This window comes from Syngnathus typhle, linkage group LG10 (genome assembly GCF_033458585.1).
Source record: "Syngnathus typhle isolate RoL2023-S1 ecotype Sweden linkage group LG10, RoL_Styp_1.0, whole genome shotgun sequence".
Taxonomy (NCBI): Eukaryota; Metazoa; Chordata; class Actinopteri; order Syngnathiformes; family Syngnathidae; genus Syngnathus; species Syngnathus typhle.
The window spans coordinates 1,393,494-1,408,504 of NC_083747.1; the positions used below are offsets into that span (position 1 = coordinate 1,393,494).

The following is a 15,011-nucleotide window of genomic DNA, read 5'->3' on the forward strand; positions in this document are numbered from 1 at the left end:
CCGTCCAGCCCCGCCCCTTTCCCCTTGCCCCGTTATCATCATTTCACTACCTTCCTGTGGTCACTTGACTGCCCCTTACCTCTTTCACTGCACACACACACACACACACACATGCACATACAGACACACACACAAGCACGCACACTTTCCTGCCTGCATCGTTGTATTTTGTAAAGATATTTCCAGAATTCCAGCGTGTGTAAACGTGGTCAAAAGAAAAAGCTACTGAAAGGTTTTGATGTTTGTTGACTAATCCAGTAAGTGTTTCTAAATATTGCAAACAAATCAGATCGATGGATCGACTTCAAACACGACGTGTCTTGTTTTCTTTGGTGTCATTTCTAATCCTTTGATGTACTTTTACTCTTTTAATTTTCTACTCTTTCAACCAACGAGAACAACAAACGCAATTCCGACACTTGTTGAAATAAAACCTTTTTAACATGACCTCTGTCCGGCCGCCGTCGACTCTCTTTTTACACACACACACACAACGTGTTGTTTCATGAGGTTCTTTCCCAACAAATTTGCATTATGAACACACACACAGACACACACACACACACAGCACATAGAGCAGCATTCAGGTGGTATAGTGGCGCTCACATGCCCACTTACATTCACATGTGCACAAAGCATCTGGCAACGTCACACACTCCTTTCAAAACATTGACACGCACACACAAGCACACAGACACACAGTAGTCAGTCTACATCACACCACGCTTAATACATTGGCGTGCACACGTGCACACATTCGAGGCCGACATTCTTTGCGCATGGTCTCTTGTGCACGCCTGGGAAATGAAAGCGTTAAAACACGCTATTGTCACCACTGCTTCCCAGGGTGCTGCTAGTGGGGGTTGAAGGGAGCTAGCTGGCGGCCAGCTTTGGGGGGGCTGGTGACTGGCGGGCGAGGTGCCCTTGTGTCCCCTCAAATAAATAAAAAGGGGGGGGGGGGGGATGGATTGGGGTGCATAAGGAACACTTTAGTCTGAAGACCAAGAAAAGACTTTTGTAACGTGTAGAAAACAAACAGCGCCATTATTCACACACACACAGTAGAGGATGTGAGTTGAAAGAAGTGAAGCAAAGTAGTCGTGCTGCCATGGCAACAATTGGGCATCACATGACCAACAGAGCACAAAGAGCCAGGGTGGGGGGGGGGGGCAGTCTGCACGCACGCATGCACGCGCACACTACAATGTACTAATTATTATTTTGGATACGTATGATGGATGGATGTTTGAGAACCCAACAGCGCTCCCTGCTGACTCTACATCACATTACACAAGGAGGACATTTTGCTCTCCTTTATCATGTCTGTCGTCTGAAATCTGACATAACTACGAAAAAAAAATGGCTAAATAATAAATAATGTCGGTTTCCAAACACTTCAAAGATCCTCTCTGAATACAGACGCGACGCAAAAGCTTGTATGTTTAATTGTGTGATTTTGTGTAATTTAGCGAGAGTGAGCCATCCTCCTTTTGAGAATCTATCTTTGGTCAGCCCCTGCTACCCGGTTAGCGCTAAGGTTAGCATCGTGACGCTTCTGCTAATGAAATCCTAGATAATGTCGACTCTTTCTATTAGTGAATGAATCCAAATGAAGCCTGACGCTTAATAGTATTGAGCATTGTGTCAGCGTGAGGTTTAAAGCAAGCATTTGGCTAGTTTTTGTGTTTATGACACGTAGCTAGTGATGACTAGTTAGGTGCTAGTTTGGCTAACGATGTTTGCAGAGCTCAACAGCATCTTGAACGTCAGCCCGGAGCACTTCAGCAGAGTAAGACGCTAAAGTGGAAGTAAGTCACATATATTTCTGAGAGATATATAAAACTTTTTTTTTTTGTCAGGGAGAGTTTGCGCTGCTGACTGACAGGCAGAGTGATGCCTCTTTCCTTATTCATCACTTCCTTGGATTCTACCTCAGAGGTCAACAGAAACACGTGATGATGCAACATGACAGCACCGAGTATAAGAAGCCTCGCAACATTGCTAAGTTACTTAAGTGTCATGTTTTATTTCAGCGGGCTGTCAAGTGTGCTTCGTGGGCCTGGCGCAGTCGTTGAGTCACTACAGTGCGGTTAGCCAAAGACTGGTAATTCACACACCACTTGTTTTGTGTTAAATAACATTTACTAATCTATACATCACTCCAAGGAGTATTGACTTACTAATTAGATTCATCAATATGTTTAATTACTGTGCTAAATTTCGTAAACTAGCCAAAATATAAAGAGCGTGTGATGCAGAAGGGACGCTAATATTTTGTATTGTGTCTGTTGAGGGTGTGAGTCTGTCTCAGGCAAAGGAGAAAGGTCAGCTGGTGTTCCTTGAAGGCCTCAATGAATCCTTGTCCATCCTCAATCCGCATGATGCTAGAAAAGGAAGTGAGGCCATGGATTTCTTAAGGTGAAACCTTCTCCTTCTCTGTCTTTAAAATTAGAATCACAGTCACGATGTAGGTGTAGATGTCAACACTACTATTTTTAATTCAATTTTCTCTACAGACTGCTCAGAAATAAACGGCCTTCCATTCTGTCTGATCTCTTCTTCAGGAATCCCAGTGCAGGCTTGCAAAGTCTCGTCCAGTTTGTTTCCGCCAGTTTCAGTCATGCCAGGAGCGCAGTGGAGGGAGCGAACGATGGCCACGGCCCCCCCGTGCTGCTGGTGGACGACGTGAGCTTGCTGCTAAGTCTCGGCGCCACCGTGGACGCCGTGCTGGACTTCAGCCATTACTGCCGCGCCGCCGTCTGCTCACGACTGAAGGTGGGTCCGTTTCCGAGACGAAGGTTCCAAACCGTGACTCGTCTTTGGCGGCAGGGCAACGTGGTGATGCTGCTGCGCTGCGACGGAGAAGACGACGTAGAAAGTGATGACGGCTCGGAGAGGCTGCTGAGGGGTTTGACTCACCAGTGTAGCCTCGCGCTTCATGTACGAAGTCTTCCGACGGGATATTGCAGGGACATTCACGGTCAGGTGAGTTATCAAAGCGACGCATGGCTTCATGTGCAAAAGATCTACTCCACTATCTCGTCAATGAAAGTGCTCTTTTGGACAATGTTTGTGTTAAGGTGGAGGTGTTCGACAGGAGGACACAAGCTGGCAGTCAACAGAAAAAGAAGACTTTTCAGTATAAAGTCCATGACAGAGGAGCCTCCTTCTTCGCTCCGGGGACATCCAGCGCTGTTCTCTAGCCACCTCTGCTAATTTATACATTCAAAATCATACTTCTTATTTTCTTAGATGATGATAAATTTTGGCTTTTTGTTTACTGTAAGGTACAACCATCACAATTATGTGTGTACTGAAAAATAGTATTAAAATTTAAATACAACTGAACTCTTTTCAGGCAGTAACAAAAACACTGTTTTTAAAATGTCTTTTACAATTGTAGTGACACCAGTTGGCCACAGCACGTCGCTGTGGGCTCAATGGTCTGAGGTTGATTCAGGGAAGAAATGTGCAGAGCTTGCATCAAGCTTTTGTGGACTGGACTCTCAGGTTGTGCAGGTCAGCCTTGTGGACCACGCCAAAAAAAAAAAAAAAAAAACATGCCGGGCAACACTTAGCTGCTTTTATCGACCACCCGACACTATTCCTGGCATTGGCTGTGGTGAAACCGTGACATTTGTCCAGGCAAGTGTTGACGCTTCGAGCCGCTCGCTGCTTGGTGACGAGTGTGTTGTTCTTAAGAAGAAGCAAAAAATAATTCATTTAAATTGACGCTTTAGTCGCGCATGTCCACAAAGTATCGCTCCAATGTTTTCATTTAAGATTGTTGCAGCTAGTGGTGCCAATACCGACATGTATTTAACGAGAAATATTGTCCAAGTACTTGTCTATTTAGTTGTTTTTTTAAAATAAATCTGCAAACATATAGAGTAAATTTACGTGAATCAGTCTGATGAGCTTTTTATTGACCATTTTATTTAATCATAATTATTGACTTTTTCTGTGAAAAGTGGTAGTAAATATACTCAACGTGTTCTATGGGATGAGTTGATGCTAAGGATGCTAACAGCTTCCTAGCCTAAACATGCTAACAAAGCTGGCAGGTAGACAGACCCTGAAATCATTGTGGATTGAATTGACCTGTCAGGTAAGGCTACTTAATGTCACTTCATAGGATATTATAGTGTTACCTGAGTAGAGCTAACAGGCTAATGCTAACCCACTTGACTTAACTTTCCCACCTGAGACGCAGTCTTTCCTTCATGTTTACTTTCCTTCTGATATTTATTTTTGATCGTTTTAGCACGAAAAGTGACGTCGTATCATGACCGCATTTTATGTTACGACTTGGGATAAGTTGTAAAGTCAACATTATTCGCTCGTAACGTTAGCATTAGCGTAAATTGCACGCTGCTGCGTTTGGTGTGCGTATTCTCCATCCATCGGTTCCTTTCGAGCTTCTTGTAACTCAAGAATTCAGCTACTTTCTGCTTAAGATGCGGCCAGATCATTTGAATACATGATGGTTGACATTCATCGGTTTAAAATGGGGTTAGCTTTACGCTGCCCATTTAAAACTCCCATTAAAAAAATATTCATGCATATATTTAGAAATACAAATTGTATGTGTGCATTTGTTAGCCTATAGAGGAATACATAATGTTACACGTGAAGTTGGAGGGCTTAATGATTGATAGATGGATGGAAGCGTGTGTCCGAGTACTTTCTCACTTGTGGCAGCACATCTCTTCTCATGTCACTATGACAGTCGCACTCGCATGCACAACGCCCTTGAATGACTCAATGAATTGTCATGCTGCTGAGACCTGGCGATTCCTCCAGGGCTGCCGTTTTAGGAAACGTTTTCCAAAAGAGGTGAGAGGGGTTTGTCCGTGCACATCTTTATTGTTCATATGTTGTCTTTGATCGAGATTGGGATTAAATGTGAGATCTTTTGAAGGTCCTCTTCCCAAGCATTTGAAAAGAGAAACAAATGGAGAGATTCAAATCGTTTTTGTCGATAGAACTTTACCCACGAGTATTGTTATGGCGTTTGTGCGACATTGTTGTTTATTATTCTTGCTGTCTTGTGCTAAAAAGATTTCAACACAATGGCTGCTCGCTCACTTAGAAGGGGGTCACGGGATGCAAACTGGACTCTGTTGGAGGGGGCTCTACAAACATTTGTTCTGGCAGCATTAATTGGCAACAACATCTCCAAAAATAATTAAAAAATATTATGTAAGCAAAATATGGAAGCGGGGGTACAATTTGAACGATGGAAAAGTCCAGCAGGCTAGTAAAAACGATGGCTAAAGTGCGTTCTCATGGTCTTTTGTTTATCCAGGAATGCGGACACGAGCACGCCGGCTTACACGTGCGCGCCAAGCAAACACACCTTTAAAGTAGCAACGTAGTGTGTACAATGTAGCCAGGCAAGTTTATAACACCGATTTTCATTTTCACGTCTCACTCTTCGGTAGTTTGACGTGCCCACGCTGGCGCAACCTAAATAGCAAGTGACAATTAAGCAAATGTTGCCAGCTCACATTTTTTTTGCTTCATAAATGGGACGCACACCCATCACAACAACACGCACGGCTCGAGCTAGCTGAGTACTCGACCTTGGCGATAAATTGATTTGTGGAATAGTCGAGCGGACCCATGTAAGTGTGTGTGTGTGAGAGACGAATATTATTTGTGGTTTTCGATGTATATTCACACAAATGTTATTCTTATGCTCAGCAGGAACCTGAATGTCTCGCGGCGTCTGCTGTTTAGGCGCCCCGCTCTCCAACATGGCTGGGAGTTGACGCCGACCGGCGCGATGATGCTGCGCGAGCAGCTGAGGGAGAAGATCGCGGCGGCCTTCTACCGCCACGGGCTGTTGTGCGCCACCTACCCGGTGCTCATCATCCTCTTCACCTCAGTCAGCATCCTCGCCTGCTGGTGTGTACACCGCCATCTTGGACATTTTGCAATGTGGGACACTACTTTGTCTCTTTCTGGCCAGCTATCCATTACTGAGGCTCCCCATCCCCGGCACGGGCCCTGTGGAGTTCAGCACGAGCGTGCGGGACTACAGCGTTCCTTCCAACGAGCCTCGAGGAGACCTCGGTGAACAACCTGACTGGGTATCCACCCTTTTTCTTTTTTTACGTCTAAGTCGATATTTGACGTCAATGGGAGCGAACGGCACAGCTGATGGTTTTTGACATTTTTTGGCTTCTCGCGGCTATGTTGATGTTGACACAGTACCAGGGACCTCCGGTGGCGTACATCCAGCAAGTGTTGCTGAAGGCGGCCGTGTCGCCGTGGGACAACAGCCTGGTGCCGGTGGACGTCTTTCGCTCGCCGCTGGGGCGAGTCTTCGGCCTGTTGGACGAGATCCGCAACCACGTGCACGTCGACAGGTCGGCCATCCTTTCGGAACACTTGAACTTCCCGTCTTAACAAAAGGTGTGTTGTTTTGCTTGGGGTCATCAGCTCGGGCGTTCGCAGCCTGGAGTCGCTTTGCCTACAGGTGAGCGAGCTGCTGCCGGGTTTGCGGCGGATGCGCCCGGTGCTGCCGGAGCACGGCTGCCTGCTGGTCTCGCCCGCCAATTACTGGCAGAACCAACGGGAACTCTTCGACGCCGACCCCGACCCCTTGAAGACCATCCAGAAGCACGAGCCCAAAGGCCTGCACACCTCGGCCACGCTCAGAGGTGGTCGTCGCAAAACCGGACGCTCGCGGCGCGCGTTTGGGTGCGCTTGATTTTTACGTACGGACGTGCCTTCCAGACCTTCTGTTCGGCGTTCCCGGGAAGCTCACAGGCGTCGGTCGATACAGCAAGAAGCGAGTGGTGACGTACACCATCAGCATGGTGCTGGCCACCTATGACGCCAGGTGATGGCTTGGGTGGCTTCTGCGTTGGCTCAAGTTATCGACCAATTTGCCGTAGGTTGCCGCCATTCCTCTGTAAACTCGCCCATTTTGCGTGTTTAGGTTCCTGAGCAGCCTTCGCGCTCATTTGAAGCAGCTGCACCCGTCCACCAACTGCAGCCTGAAGAACGAGCGCATGGTCCACGTGCATTTCAAGGAGGAGATCGGCGTGGCCGAGCTCATCCCGCTGGTCACCACCTACATCATCCTCTTCGCCTACATCTACTTCTCCACGCGTCAGTTTTCTCTGTGTCGCTTTTGGGGCACTGTTGTTGTTGTTGTTGTTGTTTGGAGAGCAACGTGAGGAGACTTATTATTATGTCGATTAAAGTCTTGTGGTCCTCTTCCTCCTTGCAGGTAAGATCGACATGGTCAAGTCCAAGTGGGGTCTGGCTCTGGCAGCTGTGGTTACCGTGCTGAGCTCGCTACTCATGTCGGTTGGCCTGTGTACGCTCTTTGGCCTCACGCCCACTCTCAACGGAGGGTACGACGCACACACACACACACACAGACACACGCGCACAAAGGCTTATCAGTGGCCTACTTCCAGTGATTTGTGTCAATGTTTATAAGTGAAGTCAAATCTATCCTGACATGGACGGTGCGCAATCCGTCCAATGGGTGAGAATGCCTGAAAAGCAGATGGCGTGGCGTGACGAGCGTCGTCCACCAATCCGAGCAAACGGCCTCACTCGGAGCAAATGAACACGCGCGCCACTGCGGACCGTTGTTTTTCCCGCTAAATTTTAGGCATCATGACAGAGCAGATCACGTGATCTGAGCCTTGTTGCTTTATATTTATGGCCCGAACCAGGAACTGAATTGTAATCAATTTGTTTTTTGAGTTTTCTGCTCTGACAATTTGGCATGGTGTCATGTTTTTGAATCAAGGGATGGAAAATATTATGGATAAATTTAAATAAAAAAATAATTTTATATTCTAAAAATATAATAATGTAATAATATAATAAATAACATAATAATATGATAATATAAAAATAGACGGATTGATTGATTTATTAAGAAAATGTCTAGTTGCAGCCCTCGTCTAAATGTGCCTAGCTTTTAAACGGATACGTCTTGTGTCCTTTTAGAGAGATCTTTCCATACCTGGTGGTGGTGATTGGTGTGGAGAACGTCTTGGTCCTCACCCAATCCGTGGTGTCCACACCGGTTGATCTGGAGGTCAAGCTGCGCATCGCTCAGGGTACGTAGGGCCCGCCGGCAATGCTGCCGCCGTAGCTACGCTTGGACATTTGAAACTTGTCTCTTTAGGCCTGAGTAACGAGAGCTGGTCCATCATGAAGAACATGGCTACCGAGCTGTGCATCATCCTTATTGGATACTTCACGCTGGTGCCAGCCATCCAGGTTTGCAAGCCGTTACGGAATTGAACACCTGGCGGAAGCGTGTTGAGTGAACTCACACGGATGCTCGTAGGAGTTCTGCCTGTTTGCCGTGGTGGGTCTTGTGTCCGACTTCTTCCTGCAGATGTTCTTCTTCACCACCGTGTTGTCCATAGACATCCGCCGCATGGAGGTACGCACATCCGCCCACGTAAGAAGCTTGCGGGAATCGATAACCCGTAAAAGTATCTTTGCAGCTGGCGGACCTGCATGGCCACATGCGGAGCGAGGAGAGCCTGCCGGCGCCCAAGCCCTCCCCTCTGCGATCACGGTCGGCGCCGTCTCCGCCGAGGCCGCCTCCTCACACCGTCAACCTGCAGCCCTCCGCCAAGCGTCCTCCCAAGAGGCTGCGACTGGTCTACTTCCTGGCACGTACGCACCTGGCTCATCGCATCATTATGGTACGTACGCACCTGGCTCATCGCATCATTATGGTAAGTTGGTCACATGCAACTGGTCCTGGGACAGACTCTAAACTCCAGCGTCCTTTCTGCAGGTCAGCACGGTGATCTGGATCGGCATCCTGGTCTACACCGACCCGGCCGGAGTGCGCACCTACCTGGCCGCGCAAGTGTCTGAGCAAAGTCCCCTGGGAGACGACGGCGGCGGCGGCGGTCTCAACCCCTACCTGGAGGTGGCGCCCATTTTCCGCGGAGGAATCCCGACCGGCCCCCTCACTGACCGCCTGACGCCGGACCCGACGCCCTTGCCTGACAGCCAAGTGCAGGACCTGGCGGGCTCCAAGGCGGAACCCGTCCCCCAGTCTGCCGCGGCCGCACCCCAGATCACCTGGGGGACTGAAGACGAGGAAGGATGGAGGAGACTCTCCTTCAGGCACTGGCCTTCACTCTTCAGCTACTACAACATCACTTTAGCCAAGAGGTGAGTTCACCACCACCAGCACCGATTGCAAAGCCTGAGGGGAGTCGTAACTTGTGGCCACCTTTCAGGTATATCAGCATCTTGCCTGTCATCCCCGTTGCCATTCACCTGAGCCCTCAGGAAGCCATCGAGGGGCGCCACCCTCAGGACACGCGACACCCTATGCCGCCCATTCCCAAGGTGGCGGCCGACCTCCAGACGGACCTGACGCTCTACAAGTCAGTCCGGACACTCCCGCATGCACACACTGAACATTGAACAACAAGTTTTTGAATCCCTAAGCCTATTTTGAAATTTTCTTTTTCTTTCGTCACATACTACTTTGTTGGCTTGTTGGAGCGCCTGTAAAATTCTGTTCTTCCATGCAGGGTGGCGGCGCTGGGCCTGGCGGCCGGCGTCCTACTAGTTCTTCTCCTTCTCTGTCTCTACCGGCTTCTCTGCCCGCGAAACTACGGCCAGAACGGCGGGCGCCGGCGCCGAGGGGACCGGCCTTGCGACGGCTATGGATACTGGCCGCCCGTCAGCGAGATCTCGCCGCTCCTGTTGCGGGGTCACAGCATGGTGCGAAAGAAGAGAATTTCTATGCTGGAGAATTTGGATGGTTCAGCTTTGACATCTTGCAGGACATTGAGTGTCTGGCCAGTGACGGGATGCTGCTGGCCAGCTGCTGCTTGGCTGGACAGATTCGTGTTTGGGATGCTCAGACAGGAGACTGCCTGACCGTCATCCCCAAGCACGGGTGAGTCTTTTTGTTTGTTCGACGGAAACTTTTTTTTGGGGGCCACCGTCGATGCCACTTGAGTGACCATCCACGATGCCATGTTAGCTTTAACGCTATTTGATGCCAACTTTGACTGTGCCAGCTAAACACGCGGCTTGCGTACCATCCAGGTTGAGGCGGAACAGCAGTCGGGAGTGCATCCTAAACTTTAGCTACGAAGAACCCGACCCCTCCCTGAGCGGCGACAGCTTGTCCGAGGACGAGGGCTACCAAGTGAGGCACCGCATCACGCCGAGCCGGCCGCCGCTCTTCAAAGACCAGCCGGACCTGACACCGCTCATCGAAACCAACTTCACCTCCACGCCGGCTTGCCCCCCCACGTCGTGGCCCCTCAGGGACGGTTTTGACTACGGTGACCTTGTGGCGGACGCCTACACGGCGCACAAGCCGCCCTCGCCGTCTAACTTCTTCTGCCCCTCCTCGTCCTCGCCGTCCTCCTCCAGCGCGCCTCCTCGCAGCCGCACAAAGCCGAGCTTCGGGGACCCCTACGACATGACGGCCCCGGACTTGGGCGGCGGCGGCTCCGTGTGGGCGCTGGAGCTTAGGGGGAATCTCATCGCCGCTGGGCGGAGCAATGGAAAACTGGAGGTGTGTACAAGATGCTGCGCATGCGCGAGACCTGAGAGTTGTGTAACGCTGTCACGTTTGTAGCTGTGGGACACTGCCGATGGCCGCCTGCGGTGCACCAGTGAGGGCACCTCCGGCATTACGGCGCTGGCCTTCCTCAACAACAGGTACGCCCGCGCTGCCCCACCCTTCTTCACTTCAAGGCACCATCAAGTGTTTGTCGCTTTGATCCAGAATTGTGGCGGCGCGTCTGAACGGCTCTCTGGACTTCTTCAGCCTGGACGTCAACAAACCTCTCGCTCTGCTTCAGTATCGAGGTGAGACCACGTTGAAGAATGTCACCCTCGAAATGCTGACCTTTTTTTTTTTAGGCACTCCCTGCCTGAGCGGCGTCCCCACGTCGCCCTGCTACAGCAGCGAGGACGCCATAAGCTGTCAGCTGACGCGCTCGGTGCAGTGCGCCCACCAGAAGCCCATCACGGTGCTGAGGGCCGCCGCCGGCAGGGTGGTCACCGGCAGCCACGACCATACCGTGCGAGTAAGGATTTTTTTTTTTTGTGGAGGGGGTTGGGTTATGCGAATGTGCTGAACGTTTGTACGCTTCTCAGGTTTATCGTCTGGACGACTCGTGCTGCCTCTTCACACTGCAGGGCCACTCGGCAGGCATCACCTCTGTCTACATCGATGAGGTCACTTCCTGTTTGCGGGATTTCATAGCCGCGTGTGCCTGCGCACATCCTCAGCGGTTGTCGTCCATGTTTGTTGTTCTGCTATTTCCTCAGACAATGGTCTTGGCGAGCGGAGGCCAGGACGGCGCCATCTGCCTGTGGGACGTCCTGACGGGAAACCGCGTCAGCCATGTTTACGGTCATCGTGGCGACGTCACCTCCCTGGCGTGCGCGCCGTTTTGCATTATCAGCTCGGGTTTGGATGACCTGATCTGTGTGTGGGACCGGAGTTCTGGCAGAAAACTGTACTGTATACAGCAGGTGTGTGTTTGTGTGCGCAGCGCTGTCCTTTATTTCCTTTGACCCGTGCACGTGTTGTCCTTCGCAGGAGGCCGGCTGCGGTTCCAGCCTGGGTCTGATCTCGGACTCTCTCCTGGTGACTGGCGGTCTGGGCTGTGTCTCCTTCTGGGACTTGAACTACGGAGACTTGATCCAGACAGTCTACTTAGGTCCCAGTAGCGACGGTCAGGGCGTGAGGCAGCTACTTGTCCTCAACAACGCCACCATCGTTTGCGACTTTGGCAGCGAGCTCAGTCTGGTCTTCGTACCGTCGGTTTTGGAGAAACTGGACTGAGATCTGATCTTTGACGCCCTGTATGCTGCTTGACCTGGGAAAAATCGTCCCATCCTCACAGAAAGACAGAACTGTTCTTTGAGAAACCTCGCTGCCTCGTTCACGTCATGTGCAAACATGTGACCTGCTGCCAACTATGTTCACCTCTAGGGGGTGCTGTTATGTATAACAACTATTTATTAGCGGTACTTGAGCTCTTTATGGAACTTGGGAGACAACCCGACTCATCATTTTTCATTTAGCGTTGTGTTTACAAGCTATAACGGACTTGTTTGTGCGACGCATACGTTACATGCACAACTTGGTAAGCTGCATGAGACCTTTCACACTGGATATGGCAATGCACTGTCTGTCAGCAGCGGGAAAAGACTTCCAGAGTTGAACGCGGCGCAGGTTTGGTTTACATTTCTAACATCTACTTACTAAGTTGCGCATGTGAGATAAGAAAGTAACGTACTGAGTTGTGTGTGTGAGATACAAATACTGTTTCTTCGTCCTTTTTAGCGCAGGTGTTGGCAAAGTATGGCTCGCTCGCTTTTATTGGGTCCAACCAGCACTCGAGTATGCATTTGATGCATGTACTGTTCTTCCTAAAAAAAATATATATATATTCATGCGCGAGCCATCCTCTGTGCTTTTTAAAAATGAAATGCCTGCGTTAAAGTTTTGCTACTGAACTCTCTGGACCAAAGCAAATGTAGAATAAGAATGTATTTTCACACACTAATCCATGGCTCTTTAGGCACTTTTATGTGAGTGTCATTGTTTTGATTTCCTCCATGTGACGTCAGACAACTTCCGGGTGTTCACCCCAAGAGGAAACTATTCCGTAAAGGCAGAAAACCTTGTACCCGTCGTGTCCCTCATTGGGTGGCTTGTGTGTGTGCTAAAGTAGTGGCATAACTTATTGATATGTTTTGTAACACAGGACTTTGTACTAATTTTCCAAAATAAAGACACTGACTAGTGTTGGTTAGTGAGTGAACGAATCTTTTGAAATGTACTTTTATTATTATTTTATTATTATTTTAATAAACATTTGTTAAAATATATATTCGTCAATTAAAACATAAAAATCAGACATTTGGTTGTTATATGAGTGGGTGTCCCCCAAAATAACAAATGTCAGCATAATGGATTTTTTTTTCAACCTTTTATTCAAACACAAACACATTCGGTATAATAACACCAGCAACTACAATCCAACAAATACAAAATTAAAACATCAATGTCGGCATAACGTGCGTATGCTCACTCGTGAACCTGAAAATGGCGGTGTGCCTAATAAAGTGTCCGAATGACGTCACAGATCAAACAGCCAATCAGAAAGTGGGGGTGAGGGCGGGTGTGGCACTTTTCACTTTCATAGGTGACTGATTCACAATTTGGTTTTGTCTGATATCAGATATTAAATAAAGAAAGCCAACTGGCTGATTGATTTGTTTTAATTGAGAGGGAAAAAAAACAGCAAAAGCATTTCACTAGCTGACCAGGAGATGGCGACAGCGTGGCATCTGAAGACCATGGATTGTTTGTTCTGCTATAGCCTAGGTGACTGATTCACAATTTGGTTTTGTCTGATAATAGATATTAAATAAAGAAAACCAACTGGCTAATTGATTTGTTTTAATTGAGAGAAAAAAAAACATCAGCAAAAGCATTTCACTAACTGACCAGGAGATGGCGACAGCGCGGCATCTGAAGACCATGGATCGTTCTGCTATGCCGGTTTAAAAAAAAAAAAAAACGTAATTAGCTAGGGGTCAAAGGTCAAAGTTTACGGTTCAAAGTTCACCCAGGGGTCAAAGGTCGGTTCAAAGTTCACGGGGTCATGTGCACATTTTCGAGTTTTAACTAGAGTGGAAAGTTCCGGGTTGAAAGGTCACCCAGGGGTCACCACGGGGTCACCACGGGGTCACCACGGGGTCACCGCGGGGCCACGGGGTCACCGCGGGGTCACCGCGGGTTCAAAGTTCAGGGTTCACTTTTTTTTTTTTTTTTTTTTTTTTTTTTAGGTTAACCTTTATTTAAACCAGTGCTTCTCAATTATTTTCTGTTACGCCCCCCCCTAGCAAGAAGAAAACTATTCGCGCCCCCCCTCCCCACCGTGACTATCCTAACTTGTCTTGTAAGTCGTAAAATGTTGCACTGTCGCAAACGTGACAGAAGTAACAATGAGAGCGCCACTGCCCCCTGCTGTAGTAAACGCGCAATTACACTTTATTCTAGTACTGCCAAAAAAAAAGCCTGTTCCCCAGGGTCACACGCGCCCCCCCCCAGGAATAGCACCGCCATTTTCAAGTGTACCTAATAACAGGCCACTTTATTAGGAAGATATCATGGTCAAAGGTGACAGGTGTCAAGCGCTAGTCTAAAATGCCGGTGTACCTAATGGAGTGTCCGTGTGATTCCCTCGTTAAGTGCACCTGCGTGAAAGGTTTTAGCTCCTGCAGAACGTGAAAGTGGCTAAAACTTTTCCCGCAGGTGCGCTTAACGAGGGTCACTTGGAAAACATATTGGAATGCGGCCCTGAGGACTAGAGCTTGACACCTGACCATTGACCATGATATTTCCCTAATAAAGTGGCCTGTTATTAGGTACACTTGAAAATGGCGGTGTACCTAATGAAGTGTCCGTGTGATTCCCTCGTTAAGCGCACCTGCGTGAAAAGTTTTAGCTCCTGCAGAACGTGAAAGTGGCTAAAACTTTTCCCGCAGGTGCGCTTAACGAGGGTAACTTTCTGATTGGCTGGTTGATCGGTGACATCACTCGGACACTCCATTAGGCACACCGCCACTTTCAAGTGTACCTAATAACAGGCCAGTTCATTAGGGAAAAATCATGGCCAAAGCTTAACTGAAAGTGAAAAGTGCCACACCCGCCCTCACCCCCACTTTCTGATTGGCTGTTTGATCTGTGACGTCACTCAGACACTCCATTAGGTACGCCGCCATTTTCAAGTGTACCTAATAACAGGCCACTACATTAGGGAAAAATCATGGTCAAAGCTTAAATGAAAGTGAAAAGTGCCACACCCGCCCTCACCCCCACTTTCTGATTGGCTGTTTGATATGTGACGTCATTCGGACACTCTATTAGGCACACTGCCATTTTCAGGTTCGTTCGCGAAGATTCACGAGTGAGTGACAGACAGCGTTGCTGCTATGCCAGCATACACACGTTATGC

At 48.8% G+C, this 15,011-nt stretch overlaps 2 protein-coding genes across 9 annotated transcripts; both read left to right on the forward strand.

Moving 5' to 3' along the window:
* The first annotated feature begins 1,482 nt into the window (after positions 1-1,482).
* elp6 (elongator acetyltransferase complex subunit 6) lies at positions 1,483-3,348 on the forward strand. 2 transcript variants are annotated; one of them, XM_061289006.1, is made up of 7 exons: positions 1,483-1,789; positions 1,860-1,938; positions 2,034-2,104; positions 2,294-2,418; positions 2,565-2,775; positions 2,830-2,985; positions 3,081-3,348. In XM_061289006.1, exons 1-7 carry the CDS (start codon positions 1,736-1,738, stop codon positions 3,201-3,203), a joined length of 819 nt encoding a protein of 272 aa, XP_061144990.1. In that variant the 5' UTR covers positions 1,483-1,735; the 3' UTR covers positions 3,204-3,348. The 2 variants fall into 2 exon arrangements, with proteins under 2 accessions (XP_061144990.1, XP_061144991.1); XM_061289007.1 differs by having other exon boundaries at positions 2,565-2,685.
* A 154-nt stretch (positions 3,349-3,502) lies between these two features.
* On the forward strand, positions 3,503-12,813 carry scap (SREBF chaperone). Of its 7 annotated transcripts, none has more exons than XM_061289002.1 (23): positions 3,503-3,645; positions 5,710-5,910; positions 5,975-6,095; positions 6,217-6,374; positions 6,448-6,668; positions 6,745-6,850; positions 6,950-7,122; positions 7,244-7,370; positions 7,981-8,093; positions 8,162-8,256; positions 8,327-8,425; positions 8,490-8,693; positions 8,789-9,174; positions 9,243-9,392; positions 9,543-9,735; positions 9,798-9,913; positions 10,066-10,543; positions 10,607-10,689; positions 10,757-10,839; positions 10,894-11,060; positions 11,131-11,211; positions 11,305-11,511; positions 11,579-12,813. In XM_061289002.1, exons 2-23 carry the CDS (start codon positions 5,789-5,791, stop codon positions 11,822-11,824), a joined length of 3,729 nt encoding a protein of 1,242 aa, XP_061144986.1. In that variant the 5' UTR covers positions 3,503-3,645; positions 5,710-5,788; the 3' UTR covers positions 11,825-12,813. The 7 variants fall into 7 exon arrangements, with proteins under 7 accessions (XP_061144986.1, XP_061144988.1, XP_061144987.1 ...); XM_061289004.1 differs by having other exon boundaries at positions 3,505-3,645; positions 5,707-5,910; XM_061289003.1 differs by lacking the exon at positions 3,503-3,645 and adding an exon at positions 3,721-4,108.
* Positions 12,814-15,011: the final 2,198 nt, after the last annotated feature.

Bases quoted from the DNA above. Each gene is read 5' to 3' on its own strand.
- elp6 (XM_061289006.1), top strand. From the start codon at position 1,736: ATGTTTGCAGAGCTCAACAGCATCTTGAACGTCAGCCCGGAGCACTTC. The intron at 1,790-1,859 runs GTAAGACGCTAA...TTTTTTTGTCAG, and splicing joins GCCCGGAGCACTTCAGCAGA to GGAGAGTTTGCGCTGCTGAC. The intron at 1,939-2,033 runs GTCAACAGAAAC...GTTTTATTTCAG, and splicing joins CCTTGGATTCTACCTCAGAG to CGGGCTGTCAAGTGTGCTTC.
- scap (XM_061288997.1), top strand. From the start codon at position 4,775: ATGCTGCTGAGACCTGGCGATTCCTCCAGGGCTGCCGTTTTAGGAAAC. The intron at 8,426-8,489 runs GTACGCACATCC...GTATCTTTGCAG, and splicing joins TAGACATCCGCCGCATGGAG to CTGGCGGACCTGCATGGCCA. The intron at 10,544-10,606 runs GTGTGTACAAGA...TCACGTTTGTAG, and splicing joins GGAGCAATGGAAAACTGGAG to CTGTGGGACACTGCCGATGG.